This window comes from Herpailurus yagouaroundi, unplaced genomic scaffold (assembly GCF_014898765.1).
Source record: "Herpailurus yagouaroundi ecotype Mexico unplaced genomic scaffold, PumYag 28, whole genome shotgun sequence".
NCBI classification, from domain to species: domain Eukaryota; kingdom Metazoa; phylum Chordata; class Mammalia; order Carnivora; family Felidae; genus Herpailurus; species Herpailurus yagouaroundi.
Genome location: NW_024412376.1, coordinates 77,713,518 through 77,740,234, shown reverse-complemented (window position 1 = coordinate 77,740,234; position 26,717 = coordinate 77,713,518). Strand labels below are relative to the sequence as shown.

Genomic DNA, 26,717 nt, shown 5'->3' with positions numbered 1-26,717 from the left:
CCTGTGTATGGAGGATATGGGTGGCACTCGGGCCCATGGGCAAGCCCAAAGTACACAAGGCTTCAACGACCTCAAGCCCTAGCCTGACCCCAATGACCACCTCAATGCTGCCCTCCTAGTGCAGACACTGGTGCATTCCAAGCCTCTCAGCAGCAGTAGCTTTCTGAGTCCTGCCATTCCACCAGCCTGTGCTCACCCGTGCCCCAGAAAGTTATTTCCTGCATCCACCTCAACACAGCTATCACACTCTGTGCACTGCTCTGGCAGCAAGAGGGCTCCCTCCCAAAGTCCTGACCCACTCAGCACTGGTCTGTCAGCCTCAGCTAGCCTGTTCATCAGAGGGTTGTTTCCTGCTTTCTGGTTTCTGTGAACCAGTTATGGTCCAGACAGTCCACTGAATTTCTCCACCATGTGGTGGGATGAAACCATACTTTCTCGTTACTTATTTATGGGGGCGGGGGTGGGGGGGGGCAGAGAGAGAGGGATAGAGAATCCCAAGCAGGCTCTTTGCTGTCAGCGTGGATCCCAACGCGGGGCTCAATCCCACGAACCGGGAGATCATGACCTGTGCCAAAACCACAAGTTGGACACTCAACCAACTGAGCCACCCAGGCACCCCTAAACCATGCCTTTTTCAATGAGGTCTGAAGCCCAGCTTTAGGGAGGGGGATTTCTTTTCTAAGTTTATCTCTACTTTTGTAATCTCCCTCAACCCTAGGGTACCCTTCAGAGTTCACTTTACATTTTTATAATTACTCTTCTATTGAAGTCTAGTAATTCTTTAAACTTCCCCTGCTCAAATTCTACCTAATATTGAGGTCCAACAATTATCTCATTTCACTTTCAAATAAGGTTTGAGAAGTGTCTTATCAAAATTTTACACAGACTATGGACTACTTAGAATCAATAACTGTAGGTAAAATAGATATTTGCTTAGAATTTCCTCCCAAAGTACATTGTGGGGGCTAAGGTTTATTCAAATCTTTAATTTCTATATTGTAATCCAAGTCAGAATTAAGTTTTGCTGTTCAATAGTGTGAATAGGGAAATAGTTCATAATTCAAATTATAATTGACTCAAATTACATTTATCTATGCAAATATTAATCCTATAATGCCTGCTCCTTGCCACCCTCATAGATTTATTAAGTTATCGTGTGACTAATGAACCAAAAGATTACTGATGGACACAAACCCAAATTATACATCTCCATACACACTATTTATATTTAGGCAGATGTGGGTGGAATCTAAGTGATCAGCAGGACGCGGTGAGCCCAGCGTCCTCGTACTCCGCCATCTTCTCTCTCTCCCATACACAATATTTATAATGTAAATACCTTAGAATTGCTCTTGTCCCATACTGCTCATCCCAATATGTCCATCTTACCCAGAAAAGTGTCACATATCCATTTATTTTTCTCTTACCCATTTTTAATTGACATCCCTTTTGACAAACATAAAGTCCATTTGTTCCCTGACTCCATTAGAAAAATAGCAGCCATCACCTATCCCCCTACTCTCAAACCTGGCAAAGATTTTGGTAAATTTTATTTTCAGGAGTTTCTGAAACAAAAAATGAACAAACTTTCCAAATTTAAAATTATATTATCGGGGTGCCTGAATGGCTCTGTCGGTTGAGCGTCCAGCTTCAGCTCAGATCATGATCTCATGGCTCGTGGGTTTGAGCCCCACATCAGGCTCTGTGCTGACAGCTCTGCTTTGGATTCTGAGTCTCCCTTTCTCTCTCTCTGTCCCTCCCCTGCTCGCTCGCTCTTGCTCTCTCTCAAAAATAAACATTTAAAAAATAATAAAAAATAATAAAAAAATAAAATTACGTTACAAAAATATATAACTAGAAATACCACCTCTTATAATACCACAACTCCTACCTACACCATCCTCTCCTGCCCCAGTTGAGAAATCCCACTATCCCAGATGCCTAGCAGATTAAGTATATATGTTCAACTTTTCTTATTAAGAATATTGAGAATAAGTAGAACAACATATGGCCAACTTAAGTGACCTATTTCTTTATATATTTATACCAACATTTGCTTTTAGAGAAGTGTAATAAATTTTATCAAAGTCAACATTCCATATAGCAAAACTCAAATACTCAACTGGTTTATAAAAGAACATTAGGCACAGAAATGATTTTCTTACATAAATGTGCAAATTTTCTTTTCCAGACTATCAAAAACGTACTTATTTTAATAGTACACAAAAATTCTTTAGAAAGTCAAATCCATGATCTAATTTTGTTGGGTAAAAAGACTACCTTCATTCATCTCATGAATTGCATGTTAAAATACCCCTCTCTTCTTTGTACGTTAATCACTCAAATATTAATCTATTTTCTTGAAATTCCCAAATCATAGTGGCTTGCCTCCTGATTTCTCAGCAGTAGGCATGATTTTAAACTCTTCAAGTGACTGGAAAATCTAGAGAGACAAATGAAAAAGGAGGTTCATCCTTCCCATCATTAGATTCTGGTTCTAATGGCTTTCTATCTTAATGGTGCGACTAGTACTCTAAATGCTTCTACCAATATCTATTACTCTGTATGGTATTCAGTCCTGACAAGAGTCACATTTCTGATGTACAATGCAAAAATTACAAATTCTACTTAGATGTTTAATTCTCCAACTTGTAATTATACACAACTTAGAATTACTCTCACACAATCCTCAGAGTTGAAAGGGAGTTTTGACTGTGGAATCCAAATCCTTCCTTCTGCAAATCAAGAAACTGAGATCTAACATTCAAATTACAAGTTTTTCCAAAGGTCCCCTTTTTCACAAGGAATCTCAGCTGAGTCTTCGAACTAATACAACTCAAATGTAAGAGATGTATTTTTTCAGAACCATAAGCAACCAAACTAATTTTATTTATAAATAATGCTGTCCTGGTTGAGCCCAGCCTTGCTGAGTGGGAGGATTGGGGAGGGGAAACTCTCCCATGGTGGGTGGGAGTAAATCCACCGTGGCCCAGATTGCCCCTCTTGCTCCTGCCTGTCAAGCCCAGGGTCCCAAAATTTGCTTTTAAAAAGAGACCAAAGAGCTTGATTTGCTTCTGCCTCTCCACTCTCTCAGCGAGTATTATTTTAAGGAACCAAAGGTGGTAAGGCACTGGAAAACATTTCATGAAGTCCTTTACCAGGGTCAGAGAAGATCAAAACAGGTACCAATTACTGAGCTCTTCCTAATATGCTAGTCACTGCACAAAGTGTTTTATAAATATTATCCCATTTTATATATACAGCACATTGATCAGTTACTATTCCTGTTTTATAAATAAGTACACTAGTAACTTAGAGAGTTTTAGTAACATGTCCAAGGCTGCAAAATGAACAACTCAGAGATCAAGTATTATTCTTGGGCATCTCCAGCCCCCAAATCCATGCATACCTATTCTTACTGAGCCCTTATACCGTGTCAGGCCCTACAGTAAGATGGAACGCCAGCAGAAAAAAAATTCTAGTTAGCACTGTATTTAGGAAAGAAACAGTGTAGATTACATAATTGCAGGAAACCTCAGAAAACCAGACTAACAGACAATATTAGAACATGATGCTGCTTTAGTAAGAAACCAGAACAGAGGGGCGCCTGGGTGGCGCAGTCGGTTAAGCGTCCGACTTCAGCCAGGTCACGATCTCGCGGTCCGTGAGTTCGAGCCCCGCGTCAGGCTCTGGGCTGATGGCTCAGAGCCTGGAGCCTGTTTCCGATTCTGTGTCTCCCTCTCTCTCTGCCCCTCCCCCGTTCATGCTCTGTCTCTCTCTGTCCCAAAAATAAATAAGCGTTTCAGAAAAAAAAAAAAAAAAGAAACCAGAACAGATGCTGAGCAGAGAATCTATAGAAAAATCAGGAGAAAAAAGGGATTATTTTCCACCATGAAAAGCATCCTAAAACACTTATAAAATTTAATGTCTCTGAATTAAATTAGTAACTTCAGTTATCAAGAAACTATAAATAAGCTAACAATATATAAAATATCAGACTATACAGATCCTCAAAATTATTATTATTTTTTAAGGTTTATTTACTTTTGAGGGAGAGAGGGTGCACACAAGCGGGAAAGGAGCAGAGGGTGGGGGGTGGGGGACAGAAGATCCAAAGCAGGCTCTGCGGTGACAACAGCAAACTGAATGTGGGACTTGAACTCATGAACCACGAGATCATGACCTGAGCCAAAATCACATGCCCAACCAACTGAACCACCCAGATGCCCCTCAAAATTACTTTCAAAATAAAAATACATCAACAGATTCTAAATGTTTTTGTGCAACAGACCCCACATCTGCTTATCCAAAAACCTGAAATCCAATTTTTCCCAGCTTTATTAAGATATAATTGACATACGACACTGTGTGAGTTTAAGGTATACAACAGGATATATGTACATTTTGTGAAATTACAATTAGGTAACACATCCCTGTGAAAAGTCAAAAACCCCAAACGCCGAGCTTTTAAAACTAATTTAGTCATAAAACCCGATCAAAACTGACATGAAATTAGTTACGGGCTCTACTGATCCCACTCGGTGTGAAGAGTCATTCACTACAGAAATATTAATGTGCTTTATATCCCAGGGGAATTAGGTAATACATGACCCCAAAGATTCTGGATAAGAGACTGTAAGCCTGTGTTGCACTACTCTAGAAACATGAATAATATAAATGAGAAGACAAAATTATCAAAGACCCCAGAGAGGATCAAAGTTTATAATTAAAATTTGGGAGTCTATGGCTCCTATAATTAGGCTCAGATCTCAAGAAGTAATGTCCCTTTAGGTTGCTGGAACTCTTAGAAGTGCTTACAGGGAGAACAGATGTATATCCTAACAGACATCCTACTTACGCTGCAGATCCTGGTGCGAAGCACCGACTAATTAAATAAACACACTGGCATCCAGGTGGCAATATGCTCCTACTGTCCCCCACATAGGGCATACGCTCATTTACACAGAAAGAGTTTCTATTAAGGAGTCATTTACTCATGCATGGATAACTTCCACAGCAAAGAGAAATCGCTACCTCCAACTGTATGTTTCCTCCGAAATTCGACTGGTTAACCTCATCCAAATGTCTTAAACCAAGGATGTAGCTATAAGCTGCACACATTCACATTCCATAATACATGGGACTTTCAGCACTCTCATGCATTTATTTATCCTTCACAAAAATGGATTTAGTATTTTGTGAGATAGGACAACCACAATTTCCTACAGTCAATGGATACCTCACAAAAATGAAAATGCTCGCACATAACACCTTTTCAGCATTAGAAAAGTAACTCTCGCTCCACATGCCTCCCCCACCCACCAAATTCCTAAAATGGAATTTAGGAATCAAGCCATTAAATCTTTACAGACTGGAAAATCAGGGACATCCTGTTGATAACCAAACAGGCTTAACAGCTGCTCATTGCTCTAAAAAGCATTTGTGCTAGGGAAACAAATCTGGTACCAATGCCTTCTAAATGACCTACAGAAAATGATTAAAGGAAGAGTCATTGTTTTTATTTTTTTATTATTATTAGTTGGCAAATAAGCATTACTGGCAGACTTTTTCCTGATGTCACTGGAAAAGCTACAAAAAAATGAGTGTTTTTTTAATTACAGAAAAATTTTTCACTTAAGGCTGTGAATAAGCCAAATAAGTCAAACACTCAAGGGGGGGGGGGGGGGGGGGGCGCCGGGTGCACTTGAGATAAAGAAATAGTTTTCTTAAGTCACCCAATCTAACAGTTTACACCCTGCCAGGTCGTAAACAGTAAAACATTTAAGGGGTTTAAAATACAAAGGTGTTTACTAGAACTTCTAGTTTGTTCTTTAAAAGTTCAGAAGTTAAAAACTGCCCCTTGCTCAGGTACCAGATCAGTGCTTCCTGACAAGAGCCACACCCCTTAGCTTATAACTAATACTCCAGATAGAGATCTACAAGGCAGATACTACTTTAAGGTGCTTTTATACTCTTCTAGAAAACGTAAGAGCTCTGTGCAGGCACCGGACTTCTTTGCCCTCTCCCACCCACTGGCAAAGCACAGGCCCCTTAGGGACTTCCGGGCAGCAAGGAGCTCTGGAGAAAAGAACAGCAGGCCACAGTTTCAGCACCACTCTGCAGTCATGCTGGTGAAAGATCTGACTCGCTTTTTGACCTAACTCTAGAGAGGCTCCTCTAAGCCCTCAGTGTCCTTCCATGTACAGCTCGTGTGACCCAGCTTTAGCAAAATTCTTGCCAAGTCAGGTTAGTCAAAACTCTCCATCCTCGACATGTGATCAAATTCTTCTTCCTCACCTACACCCCCCAACCAAGTGATACTGGATCAGGTGGCCTACTTCAGCAAGAATCCTGCGACGTCTGCTTAACTGGAATCATCCCTTGCTCATAACTTCTGATGTTTCCTCTTGGTAATTTTCTATCCACTGACTAGCCCCCTCCCAACCACCTCCCCACCCTTTCCCCACTACCACCCACTCTGCCCTTTGGCTGTCAATCCCCACTTTAGCAGTATTCAGAAGTGAGCACAGTTTTATACTGGACTCTTTTCCCTATCGCAATAGTTCCTGAATAAAATCTGCTTTTACCACTTTACAGTCCCACTCTTGATGTTCTCTGATGGACCACCATTGCCACTTGGCCTCTCTGAGCTTCAGTAACCTCATCTGTAAAATGAGAACAAAGCTGTCTCATTGAGTTGTTGTGGGGATGAGGTTATACAATGTAGGCAAAGAATCTATTCAGTGTGACAGACACACACCCAGGCACTCAAAAAGTGGTTATCTTCATTGTCTTTTTATTATTTATTTTCATGTTCTTTATTATCTCAAACACCAAAGGACATTCCAAACCAAAGGACATGAAGTCTGTTCCAGAGGAGGTCACCCCTCCGAAGCTGAAATTCTAGGACTTCACACAGACTGACAAGTGCCCTGAGGTATACAGGCAGCTCCCATGATGTGGGGACAGAATCCTAAGGGTGTTGAGAACTTGCAGCAAAGCAGTTTGTTATTGTCTTTAGTAAAGACGGTTGATATTATTATCATGTGCTGCCACCAACCAGGCAATGTACTAAATGATTTACATCATCCTATCCACTCCGAACAACAACAACAACAAAAAGATAGGCAGATATTACTAATACCATGAGGCAGGTATCATAAGAATACAAAGAGCAAGAATACAGATGGACAAAAATATCTCACAACCCACAATTCTAGGCTGTGATGAACAAAAAATAAGTTTGAAAGCCACTGTGTACAAGTTCCTCTTCCAATGAACACCAGACAGGGCCATCTGACCTCACTGTTTTGGGACTCTTATAGGATGATTTAAGAATTTATTTCCAAACTCTTTTTCAAAACATATGTGGCCACCTATTTCAAAACATATTTTGGGGTGCCTAGGTGGCTCAGTCAGTTAAGCATCCGATTCTTGGTTTCAGCTCAAGTCATAATCTCATGGTTCATGAGCTCGAGCCCTCCACGGAGCCTGCTTGGGATTCCTCTCTTTCTTTTTCAAAGTAAATATTTAAAAATATATATTTTAAAAATATACCACAAAACTAAAAAAAAAAAATTTTGTGGAAGTTATAGTACATGGCCCTGGACCCAGACTATCTATAGACTACTCTGTGATCTAGAAAAGTTTATTAACAGCTCTACCTCAGTTTCCTCATCTGTAAACTGAGAATAATCATACCTACCCTCTTAGTGTTACTAGAAAGAATAAGTTAGCTACTACACATAAAATCCCTGAAATGTTGCCAGGCAAATACAGTAAAAACTCAATGAAAATGAGCTATTATTATATTCCATTTCTCAATCATTGTATATAAATACAACTCATTTCCCACTTCTCCATTTCCTCTCCAGTAAAACTGGCTCAATGAAAACATTTTTGAGGTTGGCTAAGAAGTAGTAAAGTATTATAAAATGTGAGGCTAAATAGGCTAAAGGAACAAACTGGCTAAAATGGAAGAGAAGAGATAATCATGTATAGTGAGGACATAACTTATTTTCTCACTTGGGAGAGTAGAATGGTACAACCACAAGGGAAAACTGATGGACAGCATGTGCTGAAGCTGAACAAATGCAAACCCTATGACCCACCAATGCTAGCCCTAGGAATATACCAACACAAATGTCCATGAAAAGACATGCACTTAAAATCCTCATACTAGCACTATTTTTTTTTTTTTTTATGTTTGGTTATTTTTGAGAGAGAGCCAGGGGAAGGGGCAGAAAGAGAGGAGGACAGAGAATCTCAAGCAGGCTCCACACCATCAGGGCTCGAACTCACAATCTGTGAGATCATGACCTGAGCCAAAATCAAGAGTTGGATGCTTAATCAACTGAGCCACCTCCAGGATTATTCTTTTTTTTTTTTTTTTTATGAAATTTATTGTCAAATTGGTTTCCATACAACACCCAATTTTTTTTCCAGCATTATTCTTAATAGCAAAGCACTGGCGACTGCCCAAATGCTCACCAACAGAATTGGGTGCAATCACACACAAGTACGGTAGTACTTAGTGACTGTACTAAGAATAACCACACACGATGTGAGTTTCAGAAACACAATGTAAAGTGAAAGAAACCAGACACAAAAAAAGTATATACTGCATGATTTCAGTTATAAAAAGGCTGGACTGGATGTTGTGATGCAACACTTGGGTCCCCCCAGGAAAAGAGGACTCTTTCCTAGCTTCTGGGAGAGGGGCCAACACATACCCAGCAGCTGTCAGCCTTCTTCAGAAACTGCCTCTGCAGAAAAGAGCAACAGTGGCCAAGGGCATGCCCCTTCCCTGGGCAGCCAATCACTGGTCAACACAGGGGCGTCAGTGACTATTTCTTCTGCAACATGGAACATCTCTGAGGGCCTTTCCATGACTCCATAGGGTCAAATCAGGCTTCCGCTAAGACTGAATCACAGCTCAACTTTTCCCTCTACCCAACCCCACTCCCTTCCTCTCTCTCCTCTTCCATGAGCATTGATCCCAAGGGCTCTCCCTAATAAATTTCCTGAACTCTAACCTTGCTCTCAGAGTCTGCTTCCCAGGGTATCCACACTTTGGCACAAGCAAATTGGACCCACGATGTAAGAAGTGAGGATAGCAATGACCACCTGGGGGAAAACAGGGAGGGAACAGAAGGACAGGAAGGACAGCATCTAGGGTGCAGATTAATAGTCTTTGTTTTTTAAAGTCTGGATGCTGGCCGTATAACTGTTCAAATAGGAGAAATTCATTGAACCATACATCCGTAAAATGTGCGCTGTTTCCTACGTATGCTACACTTAAATATGAGGTTCAAATAAAATAAGACAAACTAGAAAACGACCTGGAACAGACCCTTTAAAGAACATTTAGTCCGACCTCCCTGTGCACCAGTTAAATGATCATTTATTGTGCATTTAAATGTAACCCAGAGAAGTCCAAAGAAGCCTAACCTGAGATTACAAACCAACCGGTGGCAAACCACAACCATGCCTGGACCCCCCGGCAGCAGGCTTGTAGTGTCTTCACCAGACAATGCCCCGACAGGTAGCCACAGGAGTCAAATCTGAGGCCAAGGAAGGGCCTGCTGCAGCCAGCTCACCAACAAGTCAGCTATGCTTGCCAAAAACTCAACCCTTAGATAAGCCAAAATGCTAGCTTGCACCCCAAATGTACCTTTACATACCCTCACCTTTGAATCTTCCGTAAGAAACAGCCCACGTTCTGAAATCAGAAGATGGAAAAACCTTTCCAATGTAGACAAAACAGCATGCTTCCATCCTCTGTTGTGTTCTCTCAAGAAAGCATAATCTGTTTTTACCACAGCTGGCTGTTTTTACTACTTATCCTCTCAGCCTCCCCTTTTTAAAAGCAATTTTTGGTTTATTTAAAATGTCATCTCTCGGGGCGCCTGGGTGGCGCAGTCGGTTAAGCGTCCGACTTCAGCCAGGTCACGATCTCGCGGTCCGGGAGTTCGAGCCCCGCATCGGGCTCTGGGCTGATGGCTCAGAGCCTGGAGCCTGTTTCCGATTCTGTGTCTCCCTCTCTCTCTGCCCCTCCACCGTTCATGCTCTGTCTCTCTCTGTCCCAAAAATAAATAAACGTTGAAAAACAAAAAAATTAAAATGTCATCTCTCTTCCCCTTTTACATAAGGACAAAGAAACGAAACACAAAGAGGACAAAATATATCCTGAATTCGGATGGTAAAGCCCTTCCCTTTCCTAGGTAGCCTATTCCTGACGCTGGTCGTTTGGGTCACTCCCATTTTCAAAACCACTCATCCAAACTCCGCAGAATTTCAGACCAAATGACTCCTTTAAAATGATGATGAAGACAGCACCAAAGGAAAGGGTGTGGAACTACTGGAACAAAATTCATTACTTTTTCTCAAAAACAATTTAATCACTCTTTGAGATATAAGAACTAAAGGTCGCAGTGGTCTCTAGGAAACTTAAAGGGTGATCACTGCCCCATTTTCATGAACGTTTGATACCAACAAAGAGAGAAGAATATGAGGAGTTTTATCTACTGAAGTTCCAATGCATTATTTACATTGGATCTAAGAAGAGAATCAAATACATTTTAATCTTTCAGCTTTTTTGTTATGATTGTTTTATCTTTGTCGGTTTTTCTTGGATAAAGAGTAAGAGTGTACAACCCCACAACTAAGTTCCAATGAAAATTTTTAGGCTTGAGCCTGAACAGCCAAACACGCTTGGATTTCCCAAACGGAGGAAGACATCACAGAATATACACAAATTGTTTAGATCTTTTTTAAAAGGGTTTGCCTCCCAAGTAATTATAAATAAATTGATCTCCTTTCAAGGGCTGAAAAACAGTGCAACAATAATGTGCACTTCATCTTGAAAATTCAACAAGAAGCTAGCTAGGAATTTGCCACATACTGTTTCTTAGGTCATTCATTGATTTTTTCATCCATTCAACAAAATTTTTTTTGAATGCCTATTCTGCCTTGAAGCAAAAACCTGATTAAGTGCTCTTCTATATGTATGCTCATAAAAAGATCTCAAAACATTCTTTTTGCCCACTAAAGAGAACTCCAGAACCCTCCTCCCACCAAATATCAAGAAGTAATTTTGGGGTGCCTAGATAGCTCAGTCAGTTAAGTGTCTGACTCTTGCTTTGGCTCAGGTCATGATCTCACAGTTTAGGAGTTCAAGCCCTGCATCAGGCTCTGCGCTGTCAGTGCAGAGCCTGGTTTGGATTCTGTCTCTCCCTCTCTCTCTGCCCCTCCCTGGCTCATTCTCTCGCTCTCTCTCAAAATAAATAAATAAACTTAAAATAATTTTTTTTTTAAAAAGTAATTTACTTCCTGACTCTATTCTGTTCTAGTCTTTTATAAACAGATGAAGAATGTTTTCTGAGAATTTTTTAAAAGGTACCATGCTTACCTTCCCACTAAAATACCTGTGGCCCTTCCAAAATTTAGAAGCTACAAAAATCAGACCAAATCTGTTTCCAGGGAAGAATGACAGTACTTTGTTAAAGGACTAAGATGGGTATTATCAGAGCTAGCCAACAGTTTTAAGGGGTACCTCTGTCACACCTTCCCAAGCTCACTGAGCCATCTGTCTGCAGGGAATGTTCCCTCCTTCACAAAACTGGGACCAAAAGCCAAGTCTCTGTCTTCTTGTTCACAAAAAGGCTGCTTTTCTGGGGCCACCTCTAAAGAACATTCCCAACAGAGCATGACAGTACTCCAGGCAATGACTGGAGCAGACCAACAGATCAAAGAAATATCCACTCTAGCTATATTAGTAAATGTGATTTCAACTGTGCTGCAGTTCAAATCTTAAAAGCAGTCTACCTCAGTTGGCCCAGCATACATCATGGGAGATGGGAAGATGGCCACCACTGTTGTTTCTGGATTCAGGACTCCTTCTTCCAGTACTGCAGCATGCTGCTTCATACGCCACATCAAAGGGACATCATCATCCTTGGTCCAACCCCCAAGAGGGTGAAGGAGAAGGACAGGGCGCCGATAGCCCCTCTCTAGAAGTTGTTTATGGGTATCCTGCATTAACAGAGCATGTCCATTGTGCACTGGGTTGCGTAATTGAAATGCAAAGACAGCATCTGAAAAGAGAATTTCCAGAGTCAAGAATAGTACTTTTCTAACAGATTACCTTCCAAAGGATAAGCAATTCTTCCTAAAGCTTGATGCTTAGGATTAAACAAACATACATGCCCACAATCAGAGACTGGTGAAAAACATATACTGCTTTGACCTTTTACTCCAAGGCAACTTGACCTCTACTTCTGCTATGTTTTTACTTTACAAATTTTACATGTCTGAGGATGTGTAATAGAATGGTCATGGATTTACAACAATTGCTTTCTGCATTCATGGGAAACGAGAATAATCACCAGACTTTCTGGTCCCAACATCCTGGTTCAGCTGCTCACAATGGATATAATTTCTTGGCCTGTGCCTTAATTACCCACCAGGTCAATCCCTCCACAGTACCTAAGACACTGCATTATTAAAAGGAAACAGGAAGGTAGAAAAACTTATAGTTTAAAAAAGTTACTTACTATCCAAATATGCTCATATACACTGATTTTAACTTTGCTTGACTAGAACCCTATGTTGTTTTGTGATGCCAGGTCTAGATTTTGTATTACAGTTTTTAGCAACAACACTATCCCTCACAAGAGCCATTGCTATTACCCAAGCAATGAAAACTCCTAGACTAATTCTGCTTACAACCCTGCCTTTACTCCCACATGGAGCTTGCTAACAGGCTATGTTCTTAGAAAGCATGGTTCTTTGGAGTCATAGAGAAATTTCACAGAACAGAGTGGTGAACCCAGTTAGAAGAGCTGTGTGTTTTACTGCCCTCACAACATGTGGTAGAGCATCAAGCCATGTTGGTCGAAGCCTGACTCAGAAGAATATCTTCCCCTCTTCTAACAACTGTAAGCCAAATCATACAATGTCTTCCCCAATCTGTTCTGAATTCTGTCTTCTATCATGATGACAAAAGGCCAAAGGAGGAAATTTGTGACAACTTTTTTGACCAGCAGTTTGCGTTTTTTTGAGCGCGGGGGGGTGGGGGGGCACACAACCTGCGATATTCCAAGATTTACAGCATTATTGTTATGCTTTGAAGTTGTTAGGTTACCTTTTATATATGAACAAGGCTGGTTTTCACCCATGAAATAGCTGATACAAGGTACAAAGAATAAGAAAGTCTTGATACAAATATATGAGCATTTAAAACTATTCTGCCTTAAGGAGATGGGAAGAGGGTACACACCCGAAAGTTTTTCTATCCTGAATTCACTTCAAATTTTGTTTTATATATGGATATAAAAAGATCCCCAAACATCCCTTTGACCATTAAGTAAAACTCCAGAATTCCTCCTACTCTGGGAGCAAGAAGCAATTTTACCTCCTGACTCTACTGCATATACTCTAGTCCTTCATAAAAGGACAAATGAAGAATGTATATATTTCCCCACTTAGGAGATTACTGCCTGACCTTACCCACTCTGATTCCGGCCTAAGTCTGGTCACTCACCTCTCTTCCCTTCACTTTATGCTGCCCATTCTTTATAAACAGCCTGATCTCAACAAACACACTTAGTAAGCATCAGTGAATCCTCCTCCTGGGCCAATGGGAGTCACTGCACTGATAGGGAGCGGGAGGAGACTCCAGACTCACACCTCAGGGAGTGGGGAGGACACTGGGCCAGCACAAGCCTGCAGGACCACGGCCCAGGAGACCACCTGTTTGGGAGACTGCTTATATACAGCAAGGGAGGGCAAATACGTAAATATAGTAAGGATAATGGGAGCCAGGATTCTCAACTGTAGGAGATGGTGGCGCCTGGGTGGCTCAGCTGGTTGAGAGTCTGACTTTGGCTCAGATCATGATCTCACAGTTTGTGGGTTCAAGCCTGCATCAGGCTCGCTGCCTGATGGCTTGTCAGCCCAGAGCCTGCTTCGGAACCTCTGTCTCCCTCCCTCTCTCTGCCCCTCCCCGACTATTAAATTAAAAACATTAAAACAAAAAACTGTCGGAGATGGAAGGCATAAATACGGAAAGGAGAAAGGCTAGAATAGACTATGCGGTACTGAATTAGGACTGAAAGTATCGGCATGAGCTCATGGTCTTCACCTATAAATGTGTGGGGTTATTTGTGTGTGTGTGTGTGTGTGCATATACATATACACACCTCTTAGTTCTGTCCACTGAAAGGTCCTGCAAGCAACCACTACCCAAGGACAATGAGCAAAACAAAAGCACAAATTTTCTATTCTAAATACCACTGGCAAAATGGCTGATTCTAGGGCTAGGGCAAGGCAAGTACAACATGAGCTGGAACATCTTGTGTGTCATAAAGAAAGGAAGTGCTCAGAAAATGAGTGGGTAGAGCAACCAGTATGACCCAATGACTAACCCCAATGGCCAACCCAGGACAAGTTAAACACCAATGTAAATAATAATGCTAATGATAGCAATGAATTGTAACCTACTGAGTAAAACAGGAATATGTGAGTACATAAAGAATAAAATCAACAAGGGGCACCGGGTGGCTTAGTCAGTTAAGCATCCGACTTCGGCTCAGGTCATGATCTCGCGGTCTGTGAGTTCGAGCCCTGAATCAGGCTCTGTGCTGACAACTTAGAGCCTGGAGCCTGCTTCAGATTCTGTGTCTCCCTCTCTCTCTACCACTCCCCCGTTCATCCTCCCTCTCTCAAAAATAAACAAACATTAAAAAAAATTTAAGAATAAAATAAATGAATAAACCAATGGGAGAGAATGGAATACTCTACCTTATGGCAGAAGGTCAACAAACAAATGTAGGAAGAATGACAATTAGAAAACTCACCACTTGGCAGTATCTGGTTTTTGTTTGTTTTGTTACTTTCTAGAATTTATTTATTTTTTATAATTTACATCCAAATTAGTTAGCACATGGTGCAACAATGATTTCAGCAGTAGATTACTTAAGCCCCTTACCTATTTAGCCCATCCTACCCCCCGCCCACAACCCCTCCAGCAACCCTCTGTTTATTCTCTGTATTTAAGAGTCTCTTAATGTTTTATGCCCCTCCATGCTTTTATATTATTTTTGCTTCCCTTAAAACTAGTGAGTAGGGGCGCCTGGGTGGCACAGTCGGTTAAGCATCCGACTTCAGCCAGGTCACGATCTCGCGGTCTGTGAGTTCGAGCCCCGCGTCAGGCTCTGGGCTGATGGCTCAGAGCCTGGAGCCTGTTTCCGATTCTGTGTCTCCCTCTCTCTCTGCCCCTCCCCCATTCATGCTCTGTCTCTCTCTGTCCCAAAAATAAATAAACGTTTGAAAAAAAAAAATTAAAACTAGTGGGTAAAAGTTTGATAATAGGATATTTATAGTTTCAAAATCTCTCTCCAAAAATACTTCTTAGTAAGTACAAAATTTGTTAACTTTACAGCAGGAAAACCTGGCAAACACAATCTTAAACAAGAGAGAAATGTAAATTTTTTTAAAAAGTTAATCTTAAAAAAAAAAGTTTAGGACAAATCAAAATTGTGAGCCACCAAATATGATGCACTGAGAACTCACAAATGCTTCCAGTAGGATCTCTGACAAAATTGCATAACCTGAATCTAATTGTGAGGAAACAGCAGATAAATCCAAACGACAGACATTCCAAAAATAAATGATAGGTACTCTTAAAAAAATGTCAAGGTCATAACAGACACAATTCCAGACTGAAGTAGACTAAAGAGACATGTCTGAGTCCTGAACCAGAAAGGAAAGGTGGCAAAGAAAAAACATGATTGCTGTTGTTGGTTTTGCTCTAAAGGACCTTCTTAAGACAATGGCAGCATTTGAACAGAGTATATGGGTTTGACAGTGTTACATCAATATTCTTTGCCAGAGTTTGACAAGCATGCTATGGTTAGGCAGGAGATTGGAATTTTTAGGAAAGGCATGTAGACATACTAAGGGATAATGAGGCATCCCCTCATGTCTACAACTTTCAGACAGAGTGAGAACAACAAAGCAAATAGAGTATAATGTTAGTAGCTGTGGATTCTGGCTGAATGTACAGGAATTTCTGATACTATTTTTGTAATTTTTCTATACATCTAAAATTATTTCAAAACAAAAAGTTAAAAAACGTAAAAAACTATGACAAGAGACATATGAAGCAAATACAATGTGTGGACCTTATTTACATTCCGATTCAAACAAACTATTAAAAAAAGTGACTACAAGGAGGGGCACTGGGTGGCTCCATCAGTTAAACACTAGACTCTTTTTGGGGGGGATTTAATTTATTTTGAGAGAGACAGATACAACACAAGTAGGGGAGGAGCAGAGAGAGGCAGAGAGCACGAATCCCACGCAGGTCCTGACCTGGGGCTCATACTCACGAAACTGTGAGACCATGACCTGAGCCAAAACCAAGAGTAAGACGCTTAACTGACTAAGCCACCCAGGCGCCCTAAACATCTGACTCTGGATTTCGGCTCAGGTCATGATCTCACAGTTTGTGAGATCAAGCCCCACGCTGGGCGCAGTGCATAGCCCCAGAGCCTGCTTGGGATTCTCTCTGCCCCTCCCCCACCTGCGCACGCACACACACACACACACACACACACACACACACTCTGTTTGTCTCCCAAAATAAATGAACTTTAAAAAAAATTTCAAATTTGGGGTGCCTGAGTGGCTCAGTTGGTTGAGCGTCCAACTTCAGCTCAGGTCGTGATCTCACAGCATGAGTTCGAGTCCCACGTCGGGCTCTGTGCTGACAGCTCAGAGCCTGAAACCTGCTTCAGATTCTGTCTCTGTCTCTCTTTGCCCCTCCCCTGCTTGCGCTTGCTCTCTCTAATATAAATAAACATTAAAAAAAAAAAAAAAAAAAAAACCTTTGGGGGCACCTGGGTGGCTCAATCGGTTAAGTGTCTGACTTCAGCTCAGGTCATGATCTCATGGTTTGTGAGTTCGAGTCGTGCGTCAGACTTTGTGCTGTCAGTTCAGAGCCTGGAGCCTGCTTCGGATTCTGTGTCTCCCTGTGTCTCTGCCCCTCCCCCGTTCACACTGTCTCTGTCTCTCAAAAAATGAATAAACATTAAAAAAAATTTTTTTAATTAAAAAAAAAACCTTTTAATTAAAAATTTAAATAAATAAATAAATAAATAAATAAATAAATAAATATTCCTGGCAAGAAACTAAACCCACTGTTCTACTGGTGGCTCAAGGGTCCACACCAACATAAACTCACACTGTCAGATGGTGTTTGCAAGATGAGGGTGCGTTAGCACTGTGCTCATTAGCTTCTGTCCTCCTTAATTAGGAACAGGCATCTATCTTTGAATAGGGCCCCTGGGTGATATATCTCAGGTATGACCACTACATGCCTAGACTTCAATCAGATCAAATCTGATTTTGTAAAATCACCATTTAGCAGGATTATTTATATGACAGGATGTGCAAAAGGAAACATATAGATAAACGGTCTCAAAGACACATATTTCATAGATCCTTATGATTTATTATCTATGCAGGCTTTCTTTCCAAAAAGAATTAATCTAGCTCCACACTGAACATTTAACAGATAAAGTTAAGACAGATGACTCAGTAAAAATGCGTTAGCAGCATATGAAGGACTTTACTGCCAACATTTCTTCCAGGTAGAATTATTTCCTTACTATCCACTCCTCAGAAATCTATCTGCCCATTTTTTCTTGCCAATATTACCAGGTCTTTCCTAAACTTCTAGTCAATCTCTTCTAACTATTTATCAATGAATTACACAAATGGCTTTAGCTGTTAGTCGCAGGCTGTATTTTCATCCCTACCATCTGGTTTGTCCACTAGAGAACTTACCTGGATGAACAATATAATAGGAATACCTGATCCACTGGAAGCTGACACCCCAGGATATTGTCCCAACTAACACAACCCCAATGCATCACTATTAAATTTTCCTCCCTCAATTTTCCATCAAGGATGGAAAAAGCAATTAGGAGCCACTATGGACCTGGGGCCACTAATACTTATAGCAACTGTCATTATTGCCTCACATCCTCATCCTCGTTTTCTAAAGGACAATCATTTTCCTAACTGTCACACACAATGAGTGTCAAATATTTGCCTTTCTACTTGTAATTCTTTATGGCTTAGTTTAAGACTGTTTTAACTGTGTTTGAAAATGGGAGATGATCTACAAGATGACTAAAATTTAATATTTATACTTCTGATTTCCATCTCTTTCTAGACCTCTGTCTCCATGTTCCTGGAAAAAGACCAGGAATTCTATAATCTTGACTTCTAGAAAGTACACCGTGAAGCTGCTGACACCACGCATAAAAGCAAACTTTTTCTGTAAAAAGCCAGAGTGAATCGTTTAGGCTTCACAGGCCACGGGGGATTCTGCTGTAACTATGCCAACCCTGCCAAAGTGGTGCAAAAACAGCCACAGACAATGGATAACCAGTGAGTATGGCTGTTTTCCAATAAAACTTTATTTACTACAACTGGCAGCAGGCCAGATTCGGCCCACAGACTGTTGTTGACTGACCTCCGACAGACAAATGCAACGTGGCTGAGAAGTCTACAGAGCACCACAACCAAGCTGACTGGTGTGAGCCAAAGTGTTAAGACAGGAAAGCAGAGATGTGTCTGGGGAACAGAGAATCATTCACTTTGCCAAAGGTGGATATAAAACCTGGCACAAGATTATTACGTAGAATTTCGAATGCCAGGTTAGGAAGGATGCAGCGTACTCAACAGGGGCTGTGACTCAGTCAGTCATGTTTTATAGAAAATGGGTCTCCACAGGACTGTGCGGGGTTGACGTCGGAGAAGGTACAGCAAGAAGAGAGACCACAAAATTAGAAGACTGCTGCTGAGGAGCATGTTCCCACACTTCCATGTAAAATAAAACTTCCACCAACTCTTCCTCATGCTTCATTTATTCCTCCCCCAGGATTCTGACAGGCTCGTCTGACAGACACAACCTACGCGCTGGGGAATGGAGTCACACTGTGGCAACAGGGAAGGCAGGCGAACCCCTTCCCTCAGACCTCTCCCCATCCCGCGCCCCCCCATGCCTGAGGTCACCGAGCGCTCCATGTCAGTGGCTCCTGAATCTGCATCCTCTGACTACAACTCACCCCTGAGCTCCAGACGGTCTCCCCGGCTGCCTTCTAGCACTCCACAGGCACCTGAGTCTCCACTCCTGCCGACCTCCCTGCAGGCTCTGTTCCCGCCCTCCTACACCACGTGCAGCCAATCAGTGAATCACACTGTCCCCAGACCTCAGCTCCGCTTGCTCCATTACAGCTGCACACATCAGCCTTCACTGCCCCTTCACCAGACACGCCCCCTCCCCCATCCAGACTCCGTGCACCTGCCAGGGCAGCGAGAGGCAAGGAAGAAACCAGTTTGGGGACAGGACAGAAATTCTGTTTTAGATATGCCTTCCTGAGGTAACAATGGTGAAACTGGCCCTACCCCCAGGAGCTTACAATCTAGTCAGAGGAGGAGAAGCAAACATTCACTAATCAGAGGAGAAGTGTATGATAAAAGGAATACAGGTCCTTCAACTCCAAAAGAACATGATTATATCTTTGTCTTCAGAAGATACGCCTGGTGACAGTGTGAAAGATCAAGCGATGGAAGAAAAGAATGGGACCGCATTCATTTACTTAGTGAACACGAAACTCCTGCCAAATCCAATAGGCACTTTCTTGTTTTAAAGGGTCCTGATCTGGGGTGCCTAGGTGGCTCAGTGGCTTCGGCTCAGGTCATGCTCTCACATTCATGAGTTTGAGCCCCGTGTCAGGCTCTGTGCTGACATCTCAGAGCCTGGAGCCTGCTTGAGAGAGAGAGAGAGAGAGACTGCTTCAGTGTGTGTGTCTCTCTCTCTCTGCCCCTCCCTTGCTCATGGTCTGTCTGTCTCTCTCTCAAAAATAAACATTAAATTTTTTTAATAAATAAATAATAAAGTGTCCCAACCTCTCCACTGCTTCTGACAAAAAACACCGACCCCACGGCCTTCACGGTCTCAGGGCCTGCCAACCATGGCACCAAGCTTTTCTACTTCATCTTCCCCTTGACCCTTTTAAGTAAAAACCATGAAACACTAAGGACATTTGGGGGGGAAAACTGCCTACAAATGCACTATCCTAACATAGCTGTTTTTGGTTGTTTTGCACAATCCCCTAGTTTTCTCTCTATACATACATTTTTTTTTTTACAAAGTTGTAATCAGATGTGTATGTTTTATATTCTGTGTGGCCATTTCAGGCTGATCACTTGTTTCTGACATCCTGTAGTCCTCTCAGAGCAATAGGTTCATTGCTGTGTCTTATGAAGTGCTTTCTTTGCATACTCATTCGGGAAACTCATCCCTTTGCCTGGATTCAATTACTGTGTGCACACAGATGGCTTCTGTTAGCTGCATCTCTAATTCTGACCATCCAATTCATCAGTTATAGAGACTTATTACTGAAAGCGTTTCAATACATAATGTTCACTGCTGTCCCCTCTCCTGTCAATCCTTCCACCTTCACTATTACTCAAGCCAAACACAGGTCTGGCCCCCAAAACCTATTCCTTCTTATTTGATGTCTACGTAAAGGGACAACCCAGTAAAGCAAGTTCTCTCCCCTTCCCTCTAGTCCAGGAGCCAACACGCTAGGAAACAAGTACAGTCTGATCCCTTTCCTTCCAGCAGGTGGGAGGGGAGGAACACAGGAAAAGGTTCTCCTCAGCACGTGCTGACTTGTGACAGGGAAAGGAAATGGCAACCGCTAGCTCCTCCTGGTGGTGGGAAGAGCATGAGCACTGACCCCCGGATTCATGTAGGAGGACGCGGGGTTGCAAATGCCACTGGGCGCAAAGAACCTGGCTCCGACCCTGCTCTGTGGCTTCTTAGCCCAGTGCCCACAGACAACTTCAGTTCTGGCAGCAAGGCTGTTCCGAGCAACAGATGAGGTGAGGAGCGTGAAGTGCTCCTGACTCCCAGTCACCCTTCCCCCAGATCTCTCCAAACAGTGTTCGCTGCCCAGCCCACAGTCAGAGCCTTGGTATGCATCCCAACCACTAAACCCAGAATTACAACATCTTCCTGCTTCCCTCCTTTCAACTTCTTCTCTGTAAAACTGTCCTACATGCAGCACTCATTAATAAGTCTCTCCCAGTCCCACTCAAGCTTTATTATCAGCCACTTTACCCCAAAGCTCTAATAATAGGCATTTCTGATTTTCCCTAAGTCAATATAGCAGCTAAACAAGAGTACAGACAGTAGTTCTAGAGTTATTAGGGAAGGTTGTGTGTTTAATGTTTGTTTTTGTGGGAGCTTTTTTGAAGAGAGTTGCAAGTAAGAAAGAGTTTGGTTTTTCTTCCTTCCTCTGGACCATCATAAATTACTGATCTTTCTTTCACTTAAACTGCTTAGAAGGGGGAAAAAGAATCAATAAGACAGGGCACTTGAGTAAACATGAACATATTAGTTAGCATTTTTCACAAAGTGATACTCTTATACCCCAAAGTATGGCAGCAATAAATTGTTTTCCATTCTCAAGCCTAGAAATGCTTTCAAATTATAGTAAAAAAAAAAAAAAAAATTGAATGTATTGCCAATTGGGCTCTGTCCTACTTGTTCTCCATTCTCCTTCCTGCCTAGTCTGTTGTGTGTCTGTGTATGTATCTGTGTGTCAGGCCATGGGGGCTGTACTCCTGCCTCCGTGATGTGGGAGACGTTAACAGACAACCAGAGAACAGAGAAAGTTTGTGGGGGGCTCTTGCCCCAGCACCATTCTGCCTCAGCACTGTGATTCTGGCCTCCGTCCCCCTACAACCGGGGGGTGAGTAAGGGGATTCTGGTGACAGCCCCTCCTCACAGCTCAGTTCCTTTCACCCAGCTTCAGAAACACAGTCTCCTAGCGTCCTCAGGAGGGGTAACACTACACAAAGCTGCTAATCACTGGAGGCCTCAAGTTTCCTCCTAGGTTCCCTTAACCCTGACCACCCTTCTTCAAATACTTCGTTAAATTATGTTGACAGCCTCATCTGAGTGTGCCTTGACCTAACTGACAGAGGCTCCCTGCACCCAACTTCGAATCACGGTATCTCCAGTTCGCTGTCATTTATGGTCCAGAAAGTCTAGTGCCTTCACAGGCAAACTATCTGCTTCTGCCTCAGCCTTCTCATGTATTGTTCCCAATTTTGCGTAATATATCCACCTGCCGTCTCCATCCATTCTAGTTTGTAGTTCAACAACTCTACAAAGCTTTCCCAGATTTCTTCAACACTGTGATACTATACTAGCCTGGAAGGAGTTATGTCAACTTTTTCTTATTGGTAATCCAATAAGAGAACAATATTCTGTGTGTAATAAATACTAACTGGCTCTCACTTAGGTTAAGTGAAATCCATTCTTCCTTTCCAAGACAGTGATCAACCATCAGTGACTCAAAGAACCTGCCCTCTGGGACTGTGTCACCTTGCAATCACTGATGTGGTTATTAAAGACTTCTCAATCCTTCCAAGCTACAGAACAGTCTCAAAGAAGCAGAAGTGATAATAATAATGAGCACAAGACAACACCCCACCATCAGGTAATCAAAATTCTTCTTCTAAGATGCAGGAAGGAGAAAGAGGGAGAGGTAGGAAAACAAACCCCAAGTAGAAGAAAGAATAAAGATTGCGTTTTTCTCTCCTTGAACTATGTAGGAGATACAGGCACATCAGCAGAGGACTTGTTAATGGCCTCCTAAAAGAGGGAACAAGAATTACAAAAGAAACTCCTGGTCTGTTGCTTGTCTTAGTCTAAAATGGAAAAGTAAACAAAATAATACTCCACAATCTTTGTTGTCTGATGTAAGGATAATTGGCTCTCAGCTACTTTAAACAAAGTTGCAATCACTCATTATGCAACAAATTCTCTAAATGACCTAAAATGTTTGGCTCGAAAAGAAGAGCATAAAACAGATGTAATATTAAAGACTCCAATTATGAATAATTCCTTGATAAGACCCCTCATCAGTGCCAACAATTAATTTACTAACATGAATTACAGTTATGAATTCAAATTTTGGCAAAAAATTAAAGTAAATATGGTGTGGTCTCAGCACGCTTTCCATTAAACATGTTCTTGTTTACCAGGAAAAAAAGCAAAGGCCTATATGTCTTAAACCACCAGATGATTATGGCTGCATACGAAATAAGATCCAACTCGAAGTGTCTTAAATAATTCACGCATTCAGTCTTTGAATAAGAAATCCGGATATAAAGGACTCCAGGACTAGACCAGAAACTCAGTGTAAGGTTCTCATGGATTCTCACAGATACAAAATAGCTACCTGAGCTGCAAACACTGTATCCTTCCATGACAGCATCCCGAGCAGGAAGAAAAAGTATAGGAAAAGAGGACTTTTTGTCCTAAGCCTGTTTCTTCTCAGGAAGAAAAACCTTTCCCGGAAGCCCCTCTCTCTTACATTTCAATGCCAGAACGGACTTACACAAGGACCCTTAAATTGCTGACTGAAGAGAATGAGGTGCCATCACTGACCTACAGCAATCACGACACATTCCCCTATGACTGGCCCAAAGCATGTTAGCAAAAAAGAAAAAAATATATTATCGTACAGGCAGGCACCAAGTGTAGCATCCAGAAAAACATCTGCACACGTAGTTTCAGTCATGCTTCAAATTCAGAGATGAGTGAAGTTAAGGAGGGGTGGGGGCAGGGGCCCTAGGCTCAGATATCCTACACGGGCCAAGCAGAAACTGTGAACAAATGAGGCAGGCTGGGTGGGAACTGCACAGCTCTGAACAGTGTGTGGCCTCCAGTTCTCCACTGATTTTACATTCTTAGCTCAAATATCAGTGAAGTACAGTAGAGTTTAAGAATAAAGAGACATTCAGGGCACCTGGGTGGCTCAGTCAGTTGAGCATCAGACTTCGGCTCAGGTCATGTCGTCATTCTCACGGTTCGTGAGGTCAAGCCCCGCATAGGGCTCTCTGTGGTCAGTACAGAGCCCACTTCAGATCTTCTGTCTCCCTCTCTCTCTGCCCCCGTGCATGCATGCATTATCTATCTCTCTCAAAAACAAACATTTAAGAAAAAAAGAATGAAAAGATATTCTTTCTCTAACCTTTACACAAATAGGTAAGACTAGCTTCAGACTCAGAAATTATGACACATTAACCTGTTACCATGTACCCTTTACAGTGCCGTAAGCAACTTATTTCACTTTTTAAAATAAAATGTTATGTGTTAGGTATCACCTGTCCTCATTTTTACAAGTGAGGGAAGTGAGCCTTAGAGAGGAAAGTAATTTCTCAACAACCACATGACTTCTGGGTGGTGAAGCAGGGAACAGCACGACTACCAGGACCTGGAGTTCACAGAAGCTAAACACGACTCATGAAACGAATGCTCTTGCCCAGGTTCTGTAGTCACTTGAGAAGGAGGCTCCGGGTTAACAAATACGGCTCAGTGGCCAGCTAGTTCCTTACAAAGCAACCATTTTCACCGAACTTTTCTCAGCCGTGTCCACTCCATTTCTACACAGAAGATATTTTAAAAGGCAGCAGCAATGCTTAGGGCTTAACCACTTCGGTAATGGGTGAGAATTCATTGGTAGCATGATTGCAGCAATCTTCAGAACTTAAAAATGCCTCCCAAACTCTACAGTGAATGCTGGTCCCTGACATGGAAGCTTGAATTTGTGAGTGTGGGTGCACCAGTGTAAACACATCATTTACCTACCTCTGTGTGAAAGACCTACTATTCACAAACTGTCAGATAAGAAAATCCCTGCCCCAGATAAGATAGGGTCATAAAGAGCAACGGGGCGCCTGGGTGGCTCAGTCGGTTAAGTGTCCGACTTTGGCTCAGGTCATGATCTTGCGGTTCACAGGTTCAAGCCCCACATCAGGCCCTGTGCTGACAGCTCAGAGCCTGGAGCCTGCTTTGGATTCTGTGTCTCCCTCTCTCACTGCCCCTCTCCCACTCGCACTCAGTCTTTCTCTCCCAAAAATAAACATTAAAAATAATAATAATAAAGAGCAGCATCTATGGAGTCTACTCATACTAGTCCATTTCACCCTAATCCAGAAATCTGAAACCATTATTAACCTACTCTTCAACACCTTTTCCTGTTATCTCCTTTACATCTCTCTCTTATACACCATACGCTCCAGTCTTATTTATTAATGGATCCTCAGCACTTGGCACCTGGTATGAAGGTGCACAATAAACATTTGTTGAATGAACAGCAAACATGATATTGTTTATGCAGTGATATGTTAGACTCATAAGATATTCCAATATATAAAGCACATTGATAAGAGTGAATTACTCAATTTCTCTTCCATAGCTGTATTCAGCTTTAGCATATGAGTTTTATAAGACACAAATAAAAGGTCAATCTGTAACTGGCAAAACCATCTTCCAAATTACACCAATCTAACAGAATTACATAGGTTGGATTAGATCAACTACCTCTCCCAACACATTCCATTCTACATTTACTCATCATTCTCTTTCACACTTCAGTAAGTGTTGGAAAAAATAGAACATTCCCATCAAGCAGAAACTCCAGGCTAAGTACCATGTTAGATAATCAGATCCATGTCTTACCAGCATTCATATCTTTAAACTTCTGCTTTAGCTCAGTAGGAGTGAAACGATACTGATCAAGACCATCATTCCAGCGAATTCGGTCCAAGACTTGAAGATCTCCTCCAATCAGCCAATCTCCTTGTTCCATAACCATCTAATGGGAAGAAAAAAAAAATTTTTTTTAAAGAAAACAAGATCAAAATAAGGAAGAACATTTCCCTCACATGAGCTACATATAGTTGTAAACTAATCTTATGGCCAATGGTAAATATGTTTGGCTTATCAACTGAACTGGGATTACAGACGCATTAAAATTAGAATGTATTTGGGGCACCTGGATGGCTCAGTCAGTTGAGCGTCTGACTCCTGATTTCAGCTCAGGTCATGATCTCATGATTATGAGACTAAGCCCCACATCAGGCTCCATGCTGAGCATGGACCCTTCTTGGGATTCTCTCATTCTCGCACTCTCTCGCGCGTGCTCTCGCTCTCTCTCTCTCTCTCTCCCCCTCCCTCTTCCCCGCTCATGCTCACTCGCTCTCTCAAATAAAATTAAAAAACAAAACAAACAAAAATTAGAAAATATTTTATAATTTCTCAGAGGTCTTGTGACACAACTAGGATATTTACATAGTAAAGGCAAACAACGTCAAAGTAAGTAATTATGACTTGTTATGTAACAAAACATTGTCTTCATTGTTGTTGTACACTGTTGTAAAGAAACCTTTGTAACCCTGAGTGAGCCCACCCCTCCTCTGTGTTCTCCAATCCTAAACTTTTGACTATTTAAAGCAATGCTGATGGAGCTGGACGCAAATTCATACCTTCTGATCTCCACATCACCTCTAATTTCTCACAACTTCACTCATGTTCCTTCCCTGCATCTGAGAGTAGGGATGTGACCTCTGGGACCTGTCCACTTCCACAGCACAGCTGAAACTCACCCTTCCCTCCCTGGCTTCAGCTTAGGTACTAATAATATACCCAGACCACTGTAGTCCCTTCCTACGGGGTCTATAAAGTCCCTCACTATAAAGTCCCTCCCCATCCATCAAACCCTTCATTCAATAAATATTTACCAAGTAACTGGTACATGCCAGGGCCTTTGCTGGGCACC

The 26,717-nt window shown here is 41.9% G+C and overlaps 1 protein-coding gene across 3 annotated transcripts in view; it reads right to left on the bottom strand.

The window, feature by feature from the left end:
* The window catches only part of PAPSS1 (3'-phosphoadenosine 5'-phosphosulfate synthase 1), a 106,687-nt gene that overhangs the window by 22,489 nt on the left and 57,481 nt on the right, over positions 1-26,717 (bottom strand). For all 3 annotated transcript variants that reach the window (XM_040476672.1, XM_040476663.1, XM_040476680.1), the window contains exons 9-10: positions 25,619-25,754; positions 11,827-12,095 (exon numbers count right to left, since the gene is read on the bottom strand). In XM_040476672.1, the coding sequence (XP_040332606.1) occupies positions 11,827-12,095; positions 25,619-25,754 (405 nt within the window). The remainder of the gene's footprint in view (positions 1-11,826; positions 12,096-25,618; positions 25,755-26,717) is intronic.